Source organism: Xenopus laevis, chromosome 9_10L (genome assembly GCF_017654675.1).
Source record: "Xenopus laevis strain J_2021 chromosome 9_10L, Xenopus_laevis_v10.1, whole genome shotgun sequence".
Taxonomy (NCBI): Eukaryota; Metazoa; Chordata; class Amphibia; order Anura; family Pipidae; genus Xenopus; species Xenopus laevis.
The window spans coordinates 33,955,693-33,983,595 of NC_054387.1; the positions used below are offsets into that span (position 1 = coordinate 33,955,693).

Below are 27,903 nucleotides of genomic sequence, written 5' to 3' on the forward strand. Positions count from 1 at the left end.
TCATTTTGTGAAACAATGTCTTTTTAAACGTTACTATGTGCATGTTTAGACACAGCACCCAGTGGCCCCAACAATTTATGAACGTGGGTTCTAGCATTTCAAGGCATGGGTGTCACAGCAAATATGGCAAAGTAACCCTTCTGCATAGTAACCCCTGTAGTGACATAGGGAGTGGTCCCCACTGACCAAAGCCTGCTTTCATCTTTGAATGCCAAACTTTCTGTCGGGTGCTCTTTCAGTCACTGGATATTGAATATAACGGAAATATGCAGTGTACGTTCAAAAATCTTATTTGCCTCTCTGATCACATGCTCTCCTCTCTCCGGTCATACAGAGGGCACTCGGAGAAAAAGATAACTGAAGTTAAAGAGAAAAAAAAGAAGTGGTAGGATGATGTCTTACAAAAATATTGAAAGACACAAGTATTTATTATAATAGAAAAAGTCAGCACTACTTGTGCCCAGCGTGATCTAAGAATAGAAAATGGGTTACAGTGGCCTCCTTATATCCTGCATCAGCCCTGGCACACAGATGGGGAAGGAGTAACATTTTTGGAGAATGTGATCTACAAACAGTGGCCTAATTCAGTACAAGGGCCGATCAATCAATGGCTTTAAACATTCATACTGGTTATTTATAAGGCAATTCGGGGACAATCTGTCCTTTGTACTGCACTCAGCTCCTGTTTAACTTCTGCTGAAAGTTCTGTCCTTCTCCTCAGCTTGCACAACAGATCTGCACAATAACAACTTACTCATCAGTTGTACATCGCCTAAACCCTAAATACTGTCTGTACCATGAAATACACACTGTTGGTCTGTTCAGCACACTGCAGCATTTATATACAGGATTTATGCATCTTCAGACTTTCTAAACTTTTAACTCAAACAGGCATATTCATTATATTGGGTAAAGTGCAAAAAACATGCATGATTGTTTTTTTCACCCACAGCCCACATTTTTTTCTTAGCACTTACAGCTAGTTTCTAAGAAGATATGATTTGCACCAGCTAGTGAAAGTAGGAATGCATCAAATCCAATATTTTGGATTCGGCCGAACCCCCGAATCCTTCTTGAAAAATCCGGGCGAATACCGAACCAAATCCGAATCCTAATTTGCATATGCAAATTAGGAGTTGGAAGGGGAAAACATTTTTTACTTCCTTGTTTTGTGACAAAAAGTCACACAATTTCCCTTCCTGCCCCTAATTCGGTTCGGCCAGGCAGAAGGATTCGGCTGAATCCTGCTGAAAAAGGCTGGATCCTACCCGAATCCCAAACCGAATCCTGGATTCGGTGCATCCCTAAGTGAAAGTGACTTGATATGCAAGGGTTGGACCTTGGCATCCATTTGCACACCCCTTACTCAGGCACTCTTCATTGGGGCAGGAGGGAGCACCCTTGGGCATGAGGCACAGCAGGAGGCAGGTAATTAAAGGGGAGTCATCACCCAAATATTCAAAATCCTATTGCATCACATTAGTCAAGCAAAATTAACTTTAATGACACTATATAAATTATTTGAATCTTGTTTCCTTTAGTCTGGGAATTCATAATTATAGCAAGCAGGTAGGAGCCATTTTGTGGGCACTGCAAGCCTTGCATCATCTCAGAATGCCTAAGGCATAGAGGAGGGGCAGGCAATATTTGATTGACAGCTGAGATTTTTAAATGAGCTTGAATGCTTTAATAAAAAATAGAAATTGGATTTTAAGTTTCATTTGAAAAGGACTTTTATTATACATCTTTTTGTGTCTGGGTGACAAGTCCACTTTAATGCCTGTGTGTAATGATGCTCACAGGTATAAGGGCGCCACAGCCTGTAAAGCAATTGCTAGCTTACGGAGTGTGAAATAACCGAGAAATGGCTGTGGCACCAGTTGTGGCTTGAACCAGCTCACTTTTTTTATATGTTAGGCCTGAGCAATCACGTGCTGCAATAATGACATCATTTAATGGGGTTGTTCCCCTTCCAAAGCCTTTTTTTTCTGTTCAGTTGTTTTTAGATTGTTCACCAGAAATAAAGACTTTTTTCAACTCCATTCATATACTTTATTTTTTACTGTTTTTTTCCAGAATTAAAGTTTCATGTGATCGAGGAGCAGATTCTGACCTGTTACAATTTGCTGCATTAGTTGATACATTTCTCAGCAGCATCTGTGGAGTTTTAGCAACTATTGTATCAATTCTAACAGCTGCCTTTAAAGGACCAGTAAATTCAAAAAAATTAAAGTGTTTTAAAGTAATACAAATATAATGCAGTGTTGCCCTGCACTGGTAAAACTGCTGTGTTTGCTGTGTAGCAATGGGGGCAGCCATTCAAAGGAGAAAAGGCCCAGGTTACACAGCAGATAAACTCTGTAGAACATAATGTTATCTGTTATCCACTATTTAACCTGTGCCATATAGACTTTTTTCAATTTCCGCCATTGCTACAGTTTGTTTTTATAATCTATATTAGTGTTTCTGAAGCAAACACATCAGTTTTACCTGTAGTGCAACACTACATGATATTTTCATTACTTTAAAGCACTTTCATTTTTTTGGTGTTACTGATCCTTTAATGACACTTCAGTTCAGCAAGATAAGAAATGTATCAACTAATGTATCAATTTAGAACAGTTATAAGAGCTGGCAACTAGTGATGTGCGGGTCGAGCGGGTTCGGGTCGACCTCGCACTGTTCCTCGCGGGTGCGGGTTAAGCTCTTCTCCTGCCACCTTCAAATGCCGGCTTCCGATTTTATAGTCTCGCGTTTGCTCGCCCCACCCCTTTTGTGACGTCATCAGCTGGGCAGGTCGGCGCGGGTCTATAAAAGGACCCGCACATCACTACTGGCAACCCCCTCCCACAGCTGCTTTAGACAAGAGAAGGTGAAAATGCAACTGTACACTTCAATATTAGAAAAACAGTTACAAATATAAAGTAAAAAAGTAATTGAAAAGACTGAGTCTTTATTTCTGGTGAATTATCTGAAAACAACTGAACTGAACAAAATGTTAAAAGGTGAACAACCCTTTTAAGATAACAGGTTATATAATTAGCTGCCTTGTCCCTCCCATGAATATATAATGATTAAGGAAACTAATAAAGTACTGGCTGTCCAAAATCAGATCACTCATTTTCTGATGCAAAATCTCACACCATGGGCAAATAGGGTGGCAGAGGGCAAGTGAGCCGTATGTGGTTGTCTTATTGGAAGCTATAATAATATCTAGTGCCTTCCAGCCGCTGTTGGTGGGTAAAAACTTAGTATTCGGCTATTCATCTGATCCTTTTGCTTTCTTAGCCAACCCTTTATAGTGGCGAATCAGACATTGCTGCACTTTCCCTGCTGACCAGCACTTTGGAAGCCCATCAAAATGACCAGTTTCCTTTTTGTGGACTCAACCCATCAGAACATATTTGTTTTTTTTTTGTTTTTTACTGTAAAGGGCTTTCAGGGAAATGGCCAATTCAATTTTATGAATGTGCATCTAACCCCCCCTCTCGAATAAAAGAAAACATCCTATCTGAATTTAACTCTCTAAAGGTTTTATTTATAAAAATCCAAAAATACTCTCTGAAAACTACTCCGACCAAATCTGCCCGGGTTTTTCCCCTTATTTATCAATACATTTTTTCGAAAATTTCCTGTGCCGGAAAAAACTCCAGTGCAGATCATGGACTTCTCCCATTTACTTCTACATGAACTCGGCAGGAGTTGGAGTACTTTTTTATTCAGACGTTTAACACCCTCAGGGTTTCATTAATTCGGAAATATTTGACTTTTTTCCCCCCATTAAAAATTCAGAGTTTAGTAAATAACCCCCTTAATGTTGCAGCACTTGTCAGAACATAGTTGCCTGAAAACTCTTTCTACAGGTGGGAATGGTAAAAGTGAGCTGGTGCAAAAAGAATGACCACTGAAAAACAATAATAATCTAGCCTAACGAGCTAGATCTAGCCTTACCCCAAATGAGCGGATCTCTCCCCGATATGCCCACATTGAAGTGGGCGATATCGGGCTGATCCGATCGAGGGCCCTAGGGCTCAACTATCGGATCACAATGCATCCGAAACGGGTGGTCGGATTGCATACACGCACAGATGCGCCATCGATCCAACGGGATTTTTTAACTTTCGGCCAGATATCGATCGGGGAAGCCCGTCGGAAGGCCCCGCACACGGGCCAATAAGCTGCCCACTGTCGCCAGCTTTTACCGGCCCGGTATGGGGGCCTTTAGTCCAAATTGGCTATCTAGTTTCTAAGGCTAATGCCACATGGGGTTGTTCTATCAGCCAACAACAGCCCTGTCTGGCATTAGAATACAGGTCACTGACCCTGGTAACCATTTCAAATTTAGAATAATGTACACATAAACACTATGGGGCAAATTCACTAACCTGCGGAAATTTGCCAGCGCCGGCTTCGCTCACATCGCAACACTTCGCGACGCGTAGATTTGCCAGGACAACGCTAATTCACTTAAATCCGAAGTTGCGTCCAGGGCGCCAAACTCTGGCGAAGTTGCGCTAGCGTTACTGCGCTAAGCTAAGCAAAGTTGCGCTAGCATTTGTTAATTTGCATACGGCGGGAAGTTAAAGTACAATGTACGTATATGTTGCAGCAAATTCATTACACTACACAAGCCCAGGAAACCTTAACAAAATAAAATAAAGTTGTTATATTACCCTACACATGAGCCCAGTGTATAGTTTATGTGCCATATGTTAGGAAATGTATGGGGGAGCCCGGGCACCCAAAAAAATTTTTTACAGACTTTTGCAGCCTATCACCCTGAAAAAGTAAAAGACGCCAGCATTTTTTGGGACTTAGAAGATTTTTGAACTAAAAATTGAAGAAGCCCTATACATTCCATTGCACTTCACCTGGTCTGAGGTGGCGAAGGCAAGTCTGGCGGAACAGATAACGTTGACTAAAATAGTGAATTTGCGAAGTAATGCTCTTTCGCAAGAGCGATACTTCGTCTGGCGTAAGAGTGCGAAGTAGTGCTAGAGTCTATCTCCTTCGCTAGCGAAGTAACGCCTGCGCCTGTTAGTAAATCGGCAAAGTTCCGAAATGACGTCACGCTGTCGAATTTTCACTAACGTTAGTCACTAACTAACCCATAGTATACAAAGAATGTAAGTATCTCTTTCTTGTATTGTTTCCTTGCAGATATCCCGTTGCCCCTCCATTCCCTGCCTTGTCTCTTCTCAGGATGAGTGTCTCTGGACAGACTGGGTGACTGAGAAGAACATAAACGGACGACAGGCAAAACACTATGCTTGTATAAAACGCACTGATGGCTCCTGTTCCTGGTATCGGGGGATGGCACCTCCAAAGCAGGAGTTCCTTGACATTGAGGACCCCTAAATCCAAGTTTCCCAAATCCCAGACATAAGTTCTGAGGGGCCAGCCCAGAAGGAAAGGATCCCAACACGTTTGTATGGTCCTGAATGGACGTCATATCCTGCAAATGTTGTGGCTGGAAGGAAAAAGTGACATTGTAAGCCACATTGGGCCAAAAGTTTAACCCCTTCAGTGCTGGGCCATTTGCAAGCATTGAACGGATTAAATTGTTCAAAGATGTATGCAGACCTGCCCCAACCGGCCCTCTGCTTAAAATTCTCTCATTTAGCTTCTGTTTAGACTTCCAAAAAGCCCTATTTGTAAGTATCTCCCTTTAATCTGTGTAGCTGGTCTACAGCCCCCCTCTCTTACTAATATGGGTTCCATTGTAATCTTTCTTCGCATTTAGTCTGTTTGTATTTGTTGAAGCTATTCATTCCTTGTGTGGTAGGGAGAGTGAAGTTTCATTCCTATCACCCTAACGCAGGAGTTTCATTTTCTCTTCCGCATTCTCTAATTAGAATGTGTATTTAAATTACGTATCTTAATTATTGTATGGTTCTCTCCAGCAATGGTTTTTACATAGTTATCCCAGCTAGCTGCCAGCAAATTATTTTTGAGATACTTTCCATGCAGGGCTTTTTTTTTTTTTATAGCCAGAAAGAGACAAAAAAAAAAAAGTAGTTTTTAGAACCACCAATGGATGCTAGCCTTTAAGGGATCCTGTTTGAAAACCACTGCTATAAAAATTATATTTATCAGCTTAACGCTCTAGTCATGGAGTTGAGAATACCTATCCTTATAACTGTTGCTTTCAATCTTTGTTTGTTTTTCGAACACAACCCATCATATAATTTTATAAGCGCGGGTCCTGAATTGCAGCATAGTAAGCAGTGACAGTTGCCTAGTGCTATCTCTGTACAAAGATATGTAGGGTGCCCACATTTCTACCAGAATAAGTTCTAATTCTTTCAAATAAATTCAAAGTTACATTTCAAAAACAACCCTCTACAGACGTACACTCAACTCCTGGCTATACGCAATGCAGAACCCATAAATCCTTGTATAGGTTGCTGGTATCACCTATAAGAGCAGCTCAGTAACGTATAACTTACTCCTGATTTTAGCCTTGATTAGTCCATGATGTACTTTACTCTTTACTTATACATAGCTTGTACTTTAAGCTGCATAACAGTCGCACCAACACCCATAATGCAACCATTAACAACAGCATGCACAAAGGTGTATACCACTCAACATCCTTGTGCCAACAAAATGCTGTAATTCACAATACTGCTACTTGTAGAGTCCTTGCTTGGTAAGTATAAACTGTGCATTTATCTGCTGCAAGTATTAATTTAAAGCTTAGACTTTTTTTTACAGCATAAACCTAAATATTACTATAACTCGCAGACAGTGGAAGGAAACTGCATGCTCTGCTATTTGCACATCTTCAGGTGTTTGATGATTAAAAGCTCTGTACAGTATGTGAAAGGTTTCATCTATGGCATTAAATGATTATTATCTGCCACAAATATATCTCAGCTCTGTGCTTTTCTGCGCTTTCAGGACATTTTTTTTTATAACATATTGTTTTAATATAAGTTTTTTATAATATATTGTTTTAAAGAAAAAAGAGGCATTTACTGATCCCATGGCACAAGTGCTAAAGGCCATCGCCTAACGGCACTTGTCCTGCGAGGAAAGATGCAATCTGCACCAAGTGCCGCATTAAAGATCCCGGCGCTCGGTTCAGTGGGCAGTGTCAGGGGACGTCTGTGTGCCACCCCCCAGCTGCCCTTTTTGGACAAAGTGCTACATAACGTAGGCAGAACTTATTCGAATGGCTAGCTGTAGGTCTGTGCTCTAAAACGGAGCTCAGAGGAGAATGCAGAGTGGGAGAAAGTGCACAAAATAATTAATTGCCTTCTGAATTGAATGTAAATGCCCATAAAACAAAAAAGGGAACTGCAATATCTATTGGCACTGATGGTGTATTACTATGTCCAGTACTGCCCCCTTCAGGTGACCAATCAAACTCTCAGAACACAGGTACACAGATATAAGGGCTCATTTACAGCCGCAACCACAGCTGTAGTTGTGCAAAGTCATTGGTGGAGCTGATAGCGGTGCATCTGTTCTGTCTCCTGTTCCAAATCTCTCGTGAGTGCACCTTCAGATGTCAGAAGTTCCTGGAGCTGCCACCACCTTCAAGCTGATGGGAATTTCAGGGTTCCCACTTTGGACTGTGTCAACAGGTGCAGCCAACTTGCTCATAAAGAATTGTGCCCAGATGTCATTGAGTGACGGAAATTATGCCATTCCCCTTGTAAATGACCTGTATGCTATCCTGAACCAACAGCCAAAGAACCAAGAGGCACCATTATCAGTTTTAAATGCAAACTTTCCAGTTACTCAAGGTACATGCTATACCAAAAAAAACCTTCTGAATGGATACAATAACTGAGTATGTCAGAAGCACGTGTACTGGTCATGCACCACCCTCTCTGTCAGTAGCTATAACCTGCCTGTATCTGACCGTACTGTCTCTTTAAAAAACTTAAACCTGTCGAATTGCTATGTTAGCCTATGGGGACCTCCTAGAACATATAGCCAACATTTAGCTAAGTTTTTAGAAGTCGAAGTAAAATGGTACGATCGTATGATTAAATCGTTCGAATCATTCGATTCGAAGTACGATGTTAAAAATACTTCGACTTTGAATGTCGAAGTAACCTATTCGATGGTTTGAAGTTTTTTGCACTTCGAAATTCAACCCATGATTAATCTGCCCCTTGGTGTCCATGGGCCCTAGATTAGAAGTTCGACAGAGAAGGGCAACTAAACTGGTAAAAGGTATGGAAAATCTTAGCTATGAGAAAAGACTGGCCAAATTTGGGTTGGATACGCTGGAGAAGAGGCGATTGAGGGGTGATATGACAACTATGTATAAATATATAAGGGGATCATATAATAATCTCTCTAATGCTTTATTTACCAGTAGGTCCAGCTGACACAAGGTCATACATTCCAATTAGAAGAAAAGAGTTTCTGCCTAAATATTCGGAAGGGGTTTTTTACAGTGAGAGCTGTGAAGATGTGGAATTCTCTCCCTGAATCAGTTGTACAAGCTGATACATTAGATAGCTTTAACAAGGGGTTAGATGGCTTTTTAGCAAGTGAAGGAATACAGGGTTATGGAAGATAACTCATAGTATAAGTTGATCCAGGGACTAGTCCATTTTGGAGTCTGGAAGGAATTTTTTCCCTCTCTGAGGCTAATTGGAGAGACTTCAGATGGGGTTTTTTTTTTGCCTTCCTCTGGATCAACTGGCAGTTAGGCAGGTTAAAATATGGTTAAAAGTTGATGGACGTGTGTCTTTTTTCAACTTAACTTACTAATTTACTATGTTATTTGGGCAGGACTGATATAAATGATAAACTATATCTATACAGAATGGCAAAAATGTGGTGCCTGCTCTACATTAATATATATATATATATATATATATATATATATATATATATATATATATATTATATATATATATATATATATATATATATATATATATATATATATATATAGGTATAGGATCCCTTATCCAGAAACCCGATATCCAGAAAGCTCCGAATCACAGAATAGCTGTCTCCCATAGACTCCATTTTATCCAAATAATCCAGATTTTTAAAAATGATTTCCTTTTTCTCCGTAATAATAAAACAGTAGCTTCTACTTGATCCCAACTAAGATATAATTAATACTTATGTGAAGCAAAACCAGCCTATTGGGCTTATTTAATGTTTCAATGAATTTCTAGTAGACATAAGGCATGAAGACCCAAATTACGGAAAGATCAGTTATCCGGAAAACCCCAGGTCCCGAGCATTCTGTATAACAGGTCCCATACCTGTATATATATAACAAACAAGCTGAAATTCCGATTCTCCCATAGACTCCATTTTATTCAAATAATCCAAATTTTTAAAAATGATTCCCTTTTTCTCTGTAATAATAAAACAGTAGCTCGTACTTGATCCCAACTAAGATATAATTAATCCTTATTGGAAGCAAAACCAGCCTATTGGGTTTCTTTCATGTTTATATGATTTTCTAGTAGTCTTACGGTATGAAGATCCAAATTATGGAAAGACCCATTATCCGGAAAGCCCCAGGTCCTGAACATTCTGGATAATAGGTCCCATACCTGTACAAGCTATAATGCCACATTCCTGAGTTGGTAGGTCAGCATATGGGTAATTTGCAAAAATCAAGTGCAGTGCGCAAAGTATACATTTTGGGTATAAATCAGACTGCTTTTTACCAATACATTGTTTTTTGTTAACAGATTTCCAGGGTATTTGTGGTGACAGTCCAGTTGCTCCTGATGCATGAAAATGGACATTATTGCACTTCTTCAACAGCTATTTGATTGGGTGCAAGTGTGGTGAGCTCTTGATGCAACCCGCTGTGAGAACCCTGGAACTACAGACAGGGGTGGTGGCTGCTCCTGGGTACCACAGCATCAATGGGTGCACTTATGCACATCAGGAGATGCAGGATGGACACAATGACAACCATGTGAAAGTGCAGGAGTGTGTTTGGACACAAATGCCTTAATGAATGGTGTCAATGTGCACTCTCCATTGTGTCCATTTTAGAGCCCTATACTCAAGGCTGTTACCAGGAATCATGGTGCGTCATACTATTAAGTTAGCAAGGCCCTTGCTGAACCAGCACCCAATTATTAACCCACTGACTCGAGGGCCCTAGCAACAAATAGAATGGGGTTCCATTCAAATTTTAATGGCCCGTGCATACAGGATTCATACAGTACATATTCATGATGCCACCCCCTCCCTTACAATTTCATGAGCTGCTCCATGGGGGGGGGGGGGTGCATCACTAGTGCAGAGAACACAATTGCACTCTGCAATGGAAGAGCTAAATTTCCAATATAATAACTGGAATTTTGGCTCTTAAAGATACCATGAGTATCACATGTTAACTTGCACGGTGCTGCCATCTGAGACAAGGTTCTCACCTCTTAGCAGAAATGACCACTGCCCTGCTTCACACCATTCATGCCCCATTGCTCCAAACACTGCCCACTATCCAACCAAAATGCCTACATGGCAGGTGGAAGTTGCAACTGTTGAAGAAAGAAAGAGATGTATTTATTTTCTTACTGGCTGAGGATATATAGTTACTCCACTTAAAACCAACAATAGCTGGTGCAAGTCAACAGTAACAACAAGGTGGGATGGAGACCTGTGTTTCCTCACTATGTAAAGAATCTAGGCTCTACTTTATACCATTCTTTTCAGTTTTTTTAAAATCTTTTTTTAATCTTTTAATCTTTCTGTTTTCAGATTTCCTTTCAATTGTAATAAAACCAGAGGCAAACTAACACACATGAAATATATATCCCACATGTATTTGAATATCATGCCTGCCATTTCTGAATGAAAATTTGGGACATTTCTAGTCAAGGCTCAATTCTATATCAGATCAAACCATGTGCCAACCTTGACTATACTTATTATATCCTAATTTGGAGGAAGCTGAGAGCTGTCGTGTATGAAATATATTAGTCCATTATGATGGGGGTGGGGGAAATTATCTCTGCTCTGGTAATTATCTACCTTGGCAGAACCAGACATGGAGTAGCTTTAACTCCCCCATTTAGATTAAAAAATGAAAATAAAAAACAAACAGTTTTATCATGATTAAAACAATTGGCAAAGTGTATGTTCAGTTCAGCCCCTTTTAGCTATCTCAGGCTTGCTTGTAACCATTGTTTCTCATAATCAGCAATGCCTGGGTGAATGGAGGAAATCTACCGTAAGACGATACAAGGTCATCTAAAGAAAAAAAACTGAAAGTATATATTTTCAAGCTGCTGTTTGTGCCTATATACAACAGGCCCTGAACTGTGGCCTCTACATTTGCTTGATGAACAAATTCATCCATAAGCTCGCACAATAGACCCCAGCACTGAATAATACAAGTATGGGATACATTATTCAGAAACCCGTTATCCGGAATGCTCTGAATTACGGAAAGGCTATCTCCCATAGACGTTATTTTATCCAAATTTTTCAAGTGTATTTCCTTTTTCTCTGTAATAATAAAACAGTACCTTGTACTTGATCCAAACTTTCCAATAATTAATCATTATTGGAAAACCAGGCTCTTGGGTTTATTTAAGGTTTACATGATTTTCTAGTAGACTTAAGGTATGAAGATCCAAATTACTGAAAGATCCGTTAACTGGAAAGTCCCAGGTTCCGAGCATTCTGGATAACAGGTCCAATACCTGTAGTAGTGAACCCCCCCAGTGTTGCGACACTATAACCAACAAGCAAAAGCTGACCCACCCATCCACTGCATGTTATTATGGCACAGTTACCCCCTAGTATGTCATAACACAGCAACAACGTCCCCCTTCAATATGTCAGCACTGTGTCCCCCTCCCAATACTTCACCAAGGTACAGTACAAAGGCCCCTGCATAGTTTAGCATAATCCCACCACATTACAAGAAATTCATGGCACAGCAGAACACCCAAAACAAATTATGATAAAACCCCCACTTGCATGTCCTGGCACAGTGACCCCTCAGCATATCATGGAAGCGCAACTGGTGATCCTACCAGTCTATAATTGCATCATATCCCCCAATACTATAGTGTAGAGTGCCACTAAACTCCCACAAGCAGGCTATGTCATACAGACCCTATAGAATATAATAGCACAGGACCTTCCACAGTATGTTATGGTATAATAACCCCCTATCGTACAAGCATCCACCCCCAGAAATGTCATTGCACCGGCAGCTACAATAGCAGGTCAGGTTGCTGTAACCCAACACCCACATGTCATAGTCCCAGTATGTCACAATAAACCCCACCTGTGGAACAGAACCCCCAGCATGTCATGCTGCAATAAACCCCACCAAGGGCACAGAACCCCCAGAATGTCATAATAAACCCCACCAGGGGCACAGTGATCCCAGCATGTCATGGCACAATAAACCCCACGAGGGGCACAGTGACCCCAGCATGGCATGGTACAATAAACCCCACCAGGGGCACAGAACCCCCAGAATGTCATAATAAACCCCACCAGGGGCACAGTGACCCCAGCATGTCATGGCACAATAAACCCCACAAGGGGCAGAGTGACCCCAGCATGTCATGGTACAATAAACCCCACAAGGGGCAGAGTGACCCCAGCATGTCATGGTACAATAAACCCCACCAGGGGCACAGTGACCCCCAGCATGTCATGGCACAATAAACCCCACCAGGGGCACAGTGCCCCCCAGCATGTCATGGCACAATAAACCCCACCAGGGGCACAGTGACCCCAGCATGTCATGGCACAATAAACCCCACCAGGGGCACAGTGAACCCAGCATGTCATGATACAATAAACCCCACCAGGAGCACAGAACCCCCAGAATGTCATAATAAACCCCACAAGGGGCACAGTGACCCCAGCATGTCATGGCACAATAAACCCCACCAGGGGCACAGTGACCCCCAGAATGTCATAATAAACCCCACCAGGGGCACAGTGACCCCAGCATGTCATGGCACAATAAACCCCACCAGAGGCACAGTGACCCCAGAATGTCATAATAAACCCCACGAGGGGCACAGTGACCCCAGCATTTCATGGCACAATAAACCCCACCAAGGGCACATAACCCCCAGAATGTCATAATAAACCCCACCAGGGGCACAGTGACCCCAGCATGTCATGGTACAATAAACCCCACCAGGGGCACAGAACCCCCAGAATGTCATAATAAACCCCACCGGGGGCACAGTGACCCCCAGAATGTCATAATAAACCCCACCAGGGGCACAGTGACCCCAGCATGTCATGCCACAATAAACCCCACCAGGGGCACAGTGACCCCCAGAATGTCATAATAAACCCCACCAGGGGCACAGTGACCCCAGCATGTCATGGCACAATAAACCCCACCAGGGGCACAGTGACCCCAGAATGTCATAATAAACCCCACGAGGGGAAGAGTGACCCCAGCATTGTCATGGCACAATAAACCCCACCAGGGGCACAGAACCCCCAGAATGTCATAATAAACCCCACCAGGGGCACAGTGACCCCAGCATGTCACGGTACAATAAACCCCACCAGGGGCACAGAACCCCCAGAATGTCATAATAAACCCCACCAGGGTCATAATAAACCCCACCAGGGGCACAGTGACCCCAGCATGTCATGGCACAATAAACCCCACCAGGGGCACAGTGACACCAGCATGTCATGGCACAATTAACCCCACCAGGGGCACAGAACCCCCAGAATGTCATAATAAACCCCACCAGGGGCACAGTGACCCCAGCATGTCATGGCACAATAAACCCCACCAGGGGCACAGTGACCCCAGCATGTCATGGCACAATAAACCCCACCAGGGGCACAGTGACCCCAGCATGTCATGGCACAATTAACCCCACCAGGGGCACAGAACCCCCAGAATGTCATAATAAACCCCACCAGGGGCACAGTGACCCCAGCATGTCATGGCACAATTAACCCCACCAGGGGCACAGAACCCCCAGAATGTCATAATAAACCCCACCAGGGGCACAGTGACCCCAGCATGTCATGGCACAATTAACCCCACCAGGGGCACATGGCAACAGGGGCACAGTGACCCCCAGAATGTCATAATAAACCCCACCAGGGGCACAGTGACCCCAACATGTCATGCCACAATAAAACCCACCAGGGGCACAGTGACCCCAGCATGTCATGGCACAATAAACCCCACCAGGGGCACAGTGACCCCAGCATGTCATGGCACAATAAACCCCACCAGGGGCACAGCGACCCCCAGAATGTCATAATAAACCCCACCAGGGGCACAGTGACCCCAACATGTGATGCCACAATAAACCCCACCAGGGGCACAATGACCCCAGCATGTGATGCCACAATAAACCCCACCAGGGGCACAGTGACCCCAGCATGTCATGGTACAATAAACCCAATCAGGGGCACAGTGACCCCAACATGTCATGCCACAATAAACCCCACCAGGGGCACAGAACCCCCAGAATGTCATAATAAACCCCACCAGGGGCACAGTGACCCCAGCATGTCATGCCACAATAAACCCCACCAGGGGCACAGAACCCCCAGAATGTCATAATAAACCCCACAAGGGGCACAGTGACCCCAACATGTCATGCCACAATAAACCCCACCAGGGGCACAGTGACCCCTCATGTGAATGCAGAGTACCCCACTCACAGCTCAGTACCAATCCCAAAGGCTCAGTGACCCCCCCCCAGTATCAGCACAATTTACAGCAGAGCCCCAGCAGCACCTCAGAACTATTTCTACACCATGGATGGTAATGACCCCCATGCTTCCTAGCAGGCAATGAGGAAACCCTACCATATGAGCAGTGCAGTGTCACCCACACCGTGTGGCTCTAAGTTTTGGGAAAGAGGCAAAACCAATGAGCAGGGACAGGTTACCATTTCAGAAGCTGCTCTGTGGAGTTTCTCCTCATTTTGTCGCACCCTTGCATAAATATACCCGCCCCTTGCGAGTACCGATTGGCTGACACAGGCTGGGGGCAGGGCAAGCAGGGAGCATTCTTGTGATATGCTAATGAATCATCGGGAGGGAGTTGAGGTGGGCCGGGAGGAAAGTGAATTGGTACAAGCGCAGAGGAGAGGAGCTGATGAGAGGCGACTGGATGACACGGATAAGGGGCACCGTTTGATCCCACATGCTGCCACCTGCAAGTACCCATTAACCACACCAGGGGCACAGTGACCCCAGCATGTCATGGCACAATTAACCCCACCAGGGGCACAGAACCCCCAGAATGTCATAATAAACCCCACCAGGGGCACAGTGACCCCAGCATGTCATGGCACAATTAACCCCACCAGGGGCACATGGCAACAGGGGCACAGTGACCCCCAGAATGTCATAATAAACCCCACCAGGGGCACAGTGACCCCAACATGTCATGCCACAATAAAACCCACCAGGGGCACAGTGACCCCAGCATGTCATGGCACAATAAACCCCACCAGGGGCACAGTGACCCCAGCATGTCATGGCACAATAAACCCCACCAGGGGCACAGCGACCCCCAGAATGTCATAATAAACCCCACCAGGGGCACAGTGACCCAAACATGTGATGCCACAATAAACCCCACCAGGGGCACAATGACCCCAGCATGTGATGCCACAATAAACCCCACCAGGGGCACAGTGACCCCAGCATGTCATGGTACAATAAACCCAATCAGGGGCACAGTGACCCCAACATGTCATGCCACAATAAACCCCACCAGGGGCACAGAACCCCCAGAATGTCATAATAAACCCCACCAGGGGCACAGTGACCCCAGCATGTCATGCCACAATAAACCCCACCAGGGGCACAGAACCCCCAGAATGTCATAATAAACCCCACAAGGGGCACAGTGACCCCAACATGTCATGCCACAATAAACCCCACCAGGGGCACAGTGACCCCTCATGTGAATGCAGAGTACCCCCACTCACAGCTCAGTACCAATCCCAAAGGCTCAGTGACCCCCCCCCCAGTATCAGCACAATTTACAGCAGAGCCCCCAGCAGCACCTCAGAACTATTTCTACACCATGGATGGTAATGACCCCCATGCTTCCTAGCAGGCAATGAGGAAACCCTACCATATGAGCAGTGCAGTGTCACCCACACCGTGTGGCTCTAAGTTTTGGGAAAGAGGCAAAACCAATGAGCAGGGACAGGTTACCATTTCAGAAGCTGCTCTGTGGAGTTTCTCCTCATTTTGTCGCACCCTTGCATAAATATACCCGCCCCTTGCGAGTACCGATTGGCTGACACAGGCTGGGGGCAGGGCAAGCAGGGAGCATTCTTGTGATATGCTAATGAATCATCGGGAGGGAGTTGAGGTGGGCCGGGAGGAAAGTGAATTGGTACAAGCGCAGTGGAGAGGAGCTGATGAGAGGCGACTGGATGACACGGATAAGGGGCACCGTTTGATCCCACATGCTGCCACCTGCACGTACCCATTAACCACAGTGAGACAGTCTGCATTCCGGCTACAAGATGTTCAGTTTGGGAGCGGAGCGTTTTGTCGCCCTGCTTCTCACTTGGGCTGGGATTCTGCAGCTGCGACATGTCAGCCGCTCAGGTAAGAGTCAGACAGAGGGGTGAGCCCGTTGCAGGGATTTGTGTGAGATCAGGTCTAGGGGAGAGGTGGGGCAGCGGCCGGTGCTGGTCCCAGTACAAAGTTGGCATCTGCAATGCAGTGATAAGAAGAGCATGTGCTGCCAAACTAAAGTGTCTGACTCTGCATTGCAGCACTGAGCAAGTCATCAGCTCTCTCCCCAGCCTCCCAAACCTGCCGCACTCTCTGCAGCTGCACATCGGCCGATATCAGTCGCTCCTTATCTTCTTCTTCTATCATTTATACATCGTATGGGTGACAGCAGGCTCTCTGTGTACTGTGGGCATGTGGGAGACTCGGGTGGGCAGGGGTGGGGTGGCACTGCAATCTGTCTTTTAAACGTGGGAGACTTTGGGTCTTGTCCAAGAATCTTTCTGCTGTTACAGAACCCTAATAAATTCATTTGGAGCTGCTTTTTTTTTTTTTTAGCACATTGCTAAGCAACGACAATGTATGATAAATCCCATGGAAATAGTTTGTTCCCTTCATATCATGGGATAAGGGGGATGAGGATTTGCCCTTGTACAGAAGGGGAGATTGGTATATGTCACCTTATCTTAACATTTTGGGGTATATTTATCAAGGGTTCGAATTTTCGAATTGAAACTTCGAAATTCGAATTCAAAAAACCAACCGAAATGAAGTCGAAGTTTTTTTTTGTCAAATAGGTCCGTTTTCGATCTAATAGGTCCGTATTAGAATTGTACAAATCGAAGGAATATCGCATTCGATCGAATTCGATTCAAAGTTTTTCCCCAAAAAAACCTTCGATTTTTCAATTCCACCAATTGACACCAAATAGGTTCTAGGAGGTCCCCCATAGGGCTAAAACAACAATTTGGCAGGTTTTAGATGGCAAATGTTCAAAGTCGAATTTTTAAAGAGACAGTACATAATAAATTTCGATATTCGAATTTTAAAAAAATTTTTCAGATTCAAATTGAATCGTACACAAAAAATAGCTCGAAATTTTAATTTTTTTCATTCGACCTTTGATAAATCTGCCCCTTTATGTATATCATCATTTTTGTCTCAGTTTCAGCCTCAAATTTATTGAAGGGGTTAATCTACCTGGGAACGGAAAGGGTAAATGGCATACAGGGATACACTGCAGAAGTTTCTCTAAATGACCTCACTGCAGTCCTATCCCATCCTGCATTAACCCTCCGTCCATGGCATGAAAAAAAGGATTCAATCTATGTACATTGTTGCAGGTGTCCTTCATTCAAGGGACTGTGTCTGGTTATCATCCTCTGTCCTTGGGAATATCCCTGCTAAGATTTTAGTACTCCTAAGAGAACTAAAGCCTAACTAAAGAAGTAGCTAGAAATGTACATTATGTTTTGTGCTTCTGTACCAGCCCAAGGCAACCACAGCCCTTAAGCAGGGAAGATCTGTCTCTCCAAAGATGCCCCAGTAGCTTCCCGTCTTCTTTTCTGCTGATTCACTGCACATGCTCTGTGCTGCTGTCACTTACTGAGCTTAGGGACCCACTCATAATATACAGTATACATAGAATATAAATGTCACAATATAAGGCTGAATAGTAATACAGATAATTACTACATGGCAGCACAGAAACCAGTGCAATTAGCATCAGAATTTAATAATCAGCCCTGTAGCATCAGTTTATATAACAGAGAAACCTCATTTTCTGCTTGATTATTAGTTATTATTAGTTATCAGACGACCCCTAAGCTTAGCTTCTCAACAGCTGCTCAGAGCCCACTGAGCATGTGAGTGTCACAGACACTTTCCAAGATGGTGACCCCCTGTGACAAGGTTGTAGTCCTGGATCACTGCTGCTATCGAGAAGCTAAGACTTTAGGCTGGTGCAATAAGTTCAGTATATAAAATATGGCATTTTTTAGCCATATTCATTTTTTGGGTTTAGTTGTCCTTTAAACTTCCTCTATAACCAGCAGTGGATAGGGCCTTTGAATCACAAATGTAGTGTTATACCCGGGGCATTAAAGCATGCTTTATTATGATAGGTGTGGCACATTATGGGCCCTTTTAGCACAGGGTCTCTGCAGAATGGTTTCCAATGTTGGCACCTGACATACTTTATTAGGGATGTTGTGCAGATAATGCTCTAGCAGACAGCAAACTTGCCGTATTGAACTCTGGTCCCTTAGAAATAAGGATATTGTATAAAACCAGCACACAAAGTCAGACGACTCTTAGCTTGAATCTGAAATACAGGCTATGGTTTTGGGTCAGTCTAAGGATCTTGTTATTTTATTGATTCATGAAAATGCATTATGGGATCAAATTAAAAAATGTCAGATCCATTTTTTATGTGTGTAACGGTGATGTAACCAAAACCAATACTCTTACTTTAGAATTATGCTTTATTACTCCTAGGTGTCAAAGTTGTATCTGTTTGTATCTGTTCATGCTATGAATCAATTCAGGATGTCCCCCTTGTGGAGAGTTCTGTTTATCGCCTATTTCATTATAATGATGCTGAGCCGCTAGGTAATGCCTGCTTGTGGCCTTTTGTTCAGGAATTATTACACAAATGGAGGGCTATGGGAGATGAGAAGGAAAGAAGGCAAGGCTGTAACTGCAAGCTGAACCAATAGTACCTTCGGAGAAAATTGGAAGAATAAGGAAAATAAATGTCCATTAAATTCTAAAGGAACAGTAAACCTAAACACAGTAGCCAGTGCCAATTTTCTAAACTTTTGTGCCATGTTGATGCGGCTGTTCTGTAAAAAGAATTAACCTGGGGTACTTGGCTGGGGAGTGCTCATTGCCATTTTTCTTTAGCTCTCAGGCTTTGGTGCACACTCATAGTGCACTCACACTTATAATAATTGCTATACTGTGCATACACCCAGCCCAATCCCCTGCAAGGAATATCTGGGACAGGAATGGCTGAGCCTCACCAGTACCCCAGGCCAGGTTATCGTTCATGGAAGAGGCACACCAGCCTGGGGTAATAGGGTAGAATCTTTCAGTTGGTAACCAGTTTATTAAGTTTCCTTGTCCTTTAATATTTCTAGTTGACAAATAGAACGTTAAAATAAATATTGAAGGTTTAGTGACCCTATAAATGTGGTGTTACCCATCCCAAATCAAAGAGGTTTAATTTGCTATATAATTCTTTTAAATCAGTTGAAAGGTTATGCTTCTGTTTGCATATATATTTTTGTTGCACCCTCTACAGCGCCACTCATTATGAATCCATACAACCAGTCATCAATTAATCCATGTGACCATTGGTTCATTTGTCCACTAGATCTCTGATTCTTCCTTCCACCAATCTATCCACTCTCTCAAGCTCCACCTATAAACATCTATCATCACCCATGTATCCACCTTCTGTGCATTCGTCTACCTGTTCATCTTTTATCATCTATCCATTTATTTATCTACCATCACTTCCTTCTTTTCACAACTCCCTCCTTCCACTGGCACCCTTTCATCCATTCACCCATGTATCCACAATCTGTCCATCATTTATCATCCATCTATTCCTTTATCCTTCCATTTATCCTTGCACTCCTTTCTGGAACTCACCACTCCCATCCACTGTGCATGCATAATTAATAGCGCTTGTACTGAAAATGTAATCTGTCTGTTCCTTAACTTGATTACATTTAATTATTGTTTCTACTTCTCCTCTCCCAAGCTGTAATCAGGATAGTTTGTTTAAATAGAGATAAGGGTGTTTACTTAGTGCACCACAGTTGTAGGCCACACATTTCCCTGCAGTCAAATCCCGTTAATTAAAGGTAATTACATCAATATGTGCTCCTTCACTTCTGTTTAGTTGTGTTTGGTGCTGCTGCCTTCCTTTTGCCTCTTGTTGAATTGAGCGCAGTTACGCCAAATGACGCAAGCCCGACCCGAATAGCAAGTACCTCATCCGCAACCCGGACCCAGGCCCGGATTTGTGGTGAGGCCACATAGGGCGGCACATTTTTCAGGGCGGCATGCCGCCCAGCCACTCAATGGGTAGCACTGGGGATGTGCTGCTCCCCAGTGCTTCGGCGATTGGATGCCAGAGCTCTTGCGCCTGCATGAAGTAGTGTGGGCGGGCACTAGGACCGCACAGCCTAGGGGGTGCCCGCCAAGCAAATCCGGCGCTGCCCGGACCCGCTGACCATCAAGAATCAGGAAGTGTTGTCATTGTAAACCGGAAGTGACATCATCGGTTATTGAGAAGACCTGCGGCCCCGCTGAACCGCTGACCCACGTCCCCGCAGAACCGCTGACCCACGTCTACACCCGCAACCGGAATTTCTACCCGCAGGGTACCGCACGTTTTTGCAGGTAACCTGCAGGTACCTGACCCGCTGCAGGACTCTAACATACAGTGATCTGAATAGATCCACCCTATATTTTTGATATTATACTGTTTCACCCTGGGTATTGATATTCTATTTCTTCATTAAAGGGGAAGTCAACCCCCAAATAAAAAAATGCCTTATAAGAAAACATAAAGCAACTTATACATTTATTTAAAATTGTCAGTGCTTTTAAAGTTATTTATAAAAGCAAATGCTTTATTGTTGTTACTTTTTAAACAATGTTGCAAAAGTCAGTTCTCGAGCATTCAATAGCAATACATATACAAATAACTCAAAAACCATAGAACATTTGTAATTCGTGTATATTGCAAAGTTGCTTAGAATTATGTTTTCTTTTATTAGGCAAAAAATAATTTTTGGGGTTGACAATCTATTTGATTGAAGCTTTAGGCCAAGATTGCCATTAGCACTAATGCTGCAAAGTGAGTTGTTGTAATAGATTTGATGCGACACTACTTGTTGAAAGGGAGAGGAGGGATAACAAGTTGATAGGAGAATATGTAGGAATATGGGCTTTGGGATTGTAGAGAACTGGGTTGCTTATTTTGCCAATTACAGGCTTCTTTGCTGGAATGGACTGGATCTCAGAAATGATGGTGCAGCTGTTTGAGGAGAGAATGGCAAGAGGCTTTTTGGAATTTGAAAGGACAAGGAAAACACTACTCACTAAAAGGTGCCAAAATTATACATACCCCCGATGAATTGAATTCACTCATGAGCATTAGTTAAAAATGTCAGTAATTACTGCTCATGTGCAAATTAAAGGGGAAGCGGCACGCAAGGTAATGTAGTGCTGTGATTTTGGATCTCAAGGGATCCAGATTGGTGTCTCTGGGTGTATCAGGCAGGTATCTGGCACCATGAGCACCGAGCACAGATACAGTTTCTTCATTGGGGCATTTTTATTTCTCTGCTGGCAGTGCTGGGATATTTTTGGTTGACAAAGGCACAAAAATAAGGTCATGCAATAAATAAACATTTCAGAGTTTTCACCAGGTCTAGTAGCCCATAGCAACCTTAGCTAAATACTCCCTCTGATATGTTGGTGTACTAGACTTGGTGAGTGTATACTCGTTTTTTTTTCCCTGAGCCAGTGCTCTTACTTTTCTTTCTTTAGGCATTTCTTTTGAGAAGTAATGAAGGCTTGGCAGTATTTTTTTTCCAGGCCAGTGCATTTTTTCCTTAAAAGCACTGGCCCAGGATGAAAATATACTTTGCTATTTGATTCACTTGGGTTGCACAATATATTGACTCCAGCAGTTAATCTGTGTTGTGTCTTTTAACTGAGAGGGTGTGCTGTCTAGTATTAGGGCAGATTTGCCAAACAATACGTTTATGTTGCTGTCAGACCATGTTATATACCCTGTGGAAATGGTTAATCAGTGTGGCATGGTATGTGCAATGGCTGGACTAATAGGAACAGTTTATGCGAATTCCCAGCATTCCCTGAATTAGCAGAATGCACTCTGAGCTGACTCAGCATTCACTCTGGGATGCTCTTATTGGAAATGACGCTGCAATGTTCTTATATCGGCTTCCTCGCTCGATTATTTGTTTCAGTGGTCTCATAAATCCTTTATTACACCGGATGTCATGCACCATCACATTATCATATAAAATATAAACCGATAACGCCCTTCAGCAAAAACCAACTCTTTCTTTATAGGCTGGCCTGTATTTATAGATCAACACCCAGTGCACAACATCTTCAGATTGTAAAAGGGACATCTGACATTGACTTCTACATGACCTCCACAGGATTTAGCTGAAGTATTTTCTTATTCGGATTTTTATCAGATTTCGGGTATAATAGATCTATAAAAATTCAGGGTTTTCCCCTTTAAAACGTAACCAGAAAAATTTGAGGTTTAATAAATAGGCCCCTTAGTAAATACACCTCTCCTTGTGTAATGCCAACGTGAGCTAAGGTTATTGTGGCTTATGTGTTTAAATATCAAATGCTTGTCCCATTCTAAAGATAAAGCTAAAAAATGTGACTTTGCAAGAGAACAAGGAGAAAGCAAAGCAGATGCCACTGGAGGATGAATTAAGGATTAAATTAGATAATGCCTAACTGTGATTATACAAGAGATTTCTCAGCCTATGAACATCTGTCATTGCTGGCCCGATTTTTACCCACGTTTCACAACTGGATGCACAGCATAGTATAGTATATATATATATATATATATATATATATATATATATATATATATATAATTGGTTTGAATGTTTAATATTTTAAGTGTAGCTTTATAAAAAGGCACCTTCAAGGGTCATAACAGTTGCATGATAAGTAGTTTTTTAAAACAAGGTGCTCATATTAGTAATTGTTCCGTTTATTACTGGGTGCCCTTAAAGGGGTGGTTCATCTATACATCTTTACGTTAACTTTTATGGGCAGATTTATCAAGGATTGAATTGAAAATTCGAATTTCAAACTTATTTTAGTGTAATTCGACTAGGGAATAGTCCAAATTCTATTTGAGTAAAAAAATAAATCAAAATTTGAATTTCAATATTTATCATGTACTGTCCCTTTAAAGGACCAGTAACATCAAATATTTTTATTAAAAAATTAGTTAGTGTAGAACGAAAAAAACCCACAGACATATTAAACTTTAAAAATCACTAAGTCTTTATTAAAAAATAACTCTGCTTGCGCTCCTCTTCAGAAAAGGCGATCCAGTGATCCATCGTACGGCGCTCGATTTCTCCTCCCTGCTTTCCTTATAGGAAATAGCCAGGGAGGAGCAATTGAGCGCCGCAAAATGGATCGTTGTCTGTTGCCTTTTCTGAAGAGAATCAAAATGAGAAAAATTTGCCCATCTCTGATAATGAAGTCCAATTGAAAAATTGCTTAGAAATGGCCATTCTATAACATACTAAAGGTTCATTTAAATGTGAACCATCCCTTTAACCAATGGGGCATATTTATCAAGAGTTGAATTGCGAATTGAAAAAATGTTCAATTTCGAATTCAAAAATACCAACGGAAATTGAGTCTAAGTTTTTTTTTTGGGTCGAATAGGTCAGTTTTTGACCGAATTCGAATCGAAGGAATAGCGCATTCGATCAAATGGGATGACGTTTTTCCCCCCAAAAAGTTGATTTTTCAAAGTCCACCAATTGACTCCAAATAGGTTCTAGGAGGTCCCCCATAGGCTAAAGCAGCAATTCGGCAGGTTTTCTATAGCGAATGGTTGCAGTCGAATTTTTAAAGAGACAGTACATGATAAATTTCGATATTCTAATTTTTTTCAAATTCAAATTGAATTTGGACTATTCCCTAGACGAGGTACACAAAAAATAGCTTTTTTTCATTTGAAAATTCACCTCGACCTTTGATAAATCTGCCCCTATGTGTCTAGTTATGTATGTTATATAATGTAACTTATATAATTTGTGTAACTTTCACAACAAGGCTGGTACCCATTCAGAAGATTTCCCAGGGCCCAGAACAACAGTCCCCCCTGATGGTGGCCCTTTGTTACTATACCAGGAACTCCATCCTAGTGTGTGGGGGGCAAGTTGAGTAGCTAAGCTTAGGGGTCATCACAATTTATCCAGCAGAAAAATGTTCACTTGTCATAGACGCTGATGCTACAGGGCTGATTATTAATTTCTGATGCTAATTGCACTGGTTTCTGAGATGCTGTGTAATAAGAATCTGAATTAATCACTAATCAACCTTGAATTATGACCTTTAAGTTTCTAAATACAGATATTGTGCTTTGGCCCCTAAGCACTGGTAACTGATAGAAACACAGAGCATGTGCTGTGAATGAGCAGAAAAGAAGATGGGGAGCTAATGGGGCATCTTTGGCGGCACAGATCTTTGCTGATGGGCTATAGTTGCCTTAGGGTGGTACAAACCCCCAGAAAATAATGTGCAGCATTTCTAGCCTACTTTCTAGTTCTCCTTTAAGTATGAAGTGTTAAATTCTTTCAGTTGCAGAGCAGCACATGTTGCACTCCATATATTAACATTCCAGGTAATAAAAATGAGTGCATAAATTAAAGTTGAGAGTTCTTTTGAAGATTTTTTTTGTGTGGATAATTTATATGCATAGTCATTTTTTAGAATTGTGTCCCATAACATAATACAGTACATGTACACTTAAACTGAATCAAACTCTAATTTTGCATATTCAGATGAAATATGTAAAACTGCATGATCTGTGACAATAATTGTCATGTTCAGTTGTCTATTGTGACTGCTTTGGATACGACTTAATTTGAATCCAGCTAAACTGGGATTCTTTTTTTTATCCCAAAGGATATGCTGAATTCCAGGCATACATTCCTTTACTGTTTGCACTGTTTAGTACAAGAAGTTGGCTTCTGCTTACAAAACAGTAACAACAAATGGGGAAGGGAGGGGGCTGTATACTGGGAATCAAATTATATGCCTCACATTTCACAAGAACAAAACATGGAGTAGTTTCTACTTCTGGTTTAGCTTAAGGGCAGAGACACGCGTGGCAATTCAAGTTTTTCCGAAGTCGCCGAAGTTTCCTCGTGAGGCAACTTTGGGGACTTCGAAAAATGAAGCGATCCGAGTGCCATCACGCCGTCGATTTTCATTCTAGCCGGTGGGAAGGCAGGGGAGATAGTTCCGGGAGATTAGTCGCCCCAAAAAAGAGGAGATTTGTCGCCGGGCGTCTGCCCTAAGAAAACCACAGTTTTTTTTTTGATTTAAACATAAGGCAAAAAGTAGGGCACAAACCCTATTCATTGAACTCATGGTGAACAAGGAGGGTATAAGTATTTTTGTACAAACCCTAATCATCAAATTATAAAGCACCACGGGATATGTCAGCACTCTATAAATAAAGAATAGTAATAATTTATGATTTGTTTTATTGATTTCTGCTTGTACTTTGTGAATAGGGTTGGCTTCTTTTTTCATGTAGTACTGGCCCTAAAAGTCAGGGGGCATGCAGTGGGTTGCTTTGGGTGGTAAAATGGATGGGCTGGGTGGTAAAATGGATGGTTGGGGCAAGAAAATGAGTGAATGGGGCAAGAAAATGCACCAGCTGGGCAGGGAAATGGGAAGGGCAGAGTTGAACTTCTGCTTTAGGGGAGATTGGCAACAGAGCGTCAGCGAAGGGAGGGATTTATAGGGTGTTACAAATGTACAGGTAAGTACATTGCTGGTAAATTTGTAATACTGCTTTTGGCACTAGCTGGCGATTTGCCACCTAGGCCTGTGAAATCCCGGTCAGGTTGCAACTGTATATGTGAATGAGTTGTGCAATTAACCGTTTTGTAATTAAGGGTTGTGGGGTGCATGTGGGGTGCATGGTGGGCAAAATCAGGCACAAATCTTTGTACCTCTGCAATGGGGCTGAAAAGTTCAGTGCATCTGAAAAATAGTGCATTGTAGAAAACATTTTAGTAAATTACCTTTTGATGTTAATGTTATGTGTATCTTTTTACAGAATGGTGCTACAATGATCTGGTGTCCCCACTTTATTTCACATCTTTCGATGCTTCCTCAAGATATTCCATTCTGTATGCCTCTAATTTTGCACGATTATACGGTAAGTATGAGGGAATGGCTCACCATAACCAGATTACATTTATGGTAAAATGTATGGGAAACACTGCACCTCGTTAACACCTTGCTTGTCACAGTTGTATTGAATTTCTGCTTTTATGGCGTATAGCTCACCCAAATATGGTAGTGTCAATTAGTCACTGGGATGTGATTCTGTCAGTACCCTCCACTGGACCCAAACTGTGCATCCCTAGTTTGTATTGCTAATTCACAGTAAACTGCAAAATGACACAGAAGATGGAATTAAAGATGGAAGTATGACTTTCAGGAAGGGAAAAATGCTGAACCATGTTTGATAGCAGCTACAAGTTAATTTTCAGATCTTTCAATCGAAATAGTAGTGCAGGGCCAGCTTATTCATGTAACCCTGTGTAAAATGTTATACTAGAAGCTCCTTGACATTTAAAAATGGACATAGTTTTGAAATGGACGTATATAATGGACGCAAGGCATATCCTTGTAAATTCAATCCTAAAATAAACTTTGCTCAATGATGTCATCAGTTATAATTGTTATAGAGTGATGTAATATAATTTATACTAATGTCCCTCCTGTTGTAAAATATGAGGATATTAGAAGTCACCTCTGAGTTTCATGACCTGTATAAAAACACTTGGCCCTCACTTTCGTGGTTGTGGAACTCATCTGTAACTTGCTTATGTTTTACATCAGGGGGTACATTCACTATATGTGTGTATATATATAATATCTATCTATCTATCTATCTATCTATCTATCTATCTATCTATCTATCTATCTATCTATCTATCTATACACACACACACAGTGCTTTGGGTTGCCAGTTATAATTGGTGTTCAGTGGTGTCATGCTAGTCACTGAAATTTGTGTATACGTTATGTAAAGGGTAATATAATCCCCTATGTAAGGTATGAGGATATGTCATGTTACAACTTACAGTCAGGGTCGGAGTGGGCCACAGGCCCAGATCTGCTCCCTCCTGCTGCGTCCGCCAGAGAAATGTAGTGTGACCCTGCTTACAGTGGAGCTCTGTATCCTGTATAACAGTCTCCTCCCTATGTCTTTTATTAAGTCACGGAACCTCTCAGTGATGTCAAATATCCTTATATTTTGCACCCAGCCACCTGCAATATACAGTGGTGTGAAAAACTATTTGCCCCCTTCCAGATTTCTTATTCTTTTGCATGTTTGTCACACAAAATGTTTCTGATCATCAAACACATTTAACTATTAGTCAAAGATAGTCAAAGATAACACAAGTAAACACAAAATGCAGTTTTTAAATGAGGGTTTTTATTATTTAGGGAGAAAAGAAATCCAAACCTGTGTGAAAAAGTAATTGCCCCCTGAACCTAATAACTGGTTGGGCCACCCTTAGCAGCAATAACTGCAATCAAGCGTTTGCGATAACTTGCAACGAGTCTTTTACAGCGCTCTGGAGGAATTTTGGTCCACTCATC

General features: G+C 42.2%; 2 protein-coding genes across 2 annotated transcripts in view; both read left to right on the forward strand.

The window, feature by feature from the left end:
- timp2.L (TIMP metallopeptidase inhibitor 2 L homeolog) overlaps positions 1-6,869 on the forward strand; it is a 33,325-nt gene extending 26,456 nt beyond the window's left edge. The window contains 1 exon segment of the mRNA NM_001094279.1: positions 5,161-6,869. Within this exon segment, the coding sequence (NP_001087748.1) occupies positions 5,161-5,358 (198 nt within the window). The 3' untranslated portion in view covers positions 5,359-6,869.
- A 9,431-nt stretch (positions 6,870-16,300) lies between these two features.
- The window catches only part of cntnap1.L (contactin associated protein 1 L homeolog), a 53,904-nt gene continuing 42,301 nt past the window's right edge, over positions 16,301-27,903 (forward strand). The window contains exons 1-2 of the mRNA XM_018235144.2: positions 16,301-16,542; positions 26,345-26,446. Of these exons, the coding sequence (XP_018090633.1) occupies positions 16,458-16,542; positions 26,345-26,446 (187 nt within the window). The 5' untranslated portion in view covers positions 16,301-16,457. The remainder of the gene's footprint in view (positions 16,543-26,344; positions 26,447-27,903) is intronic.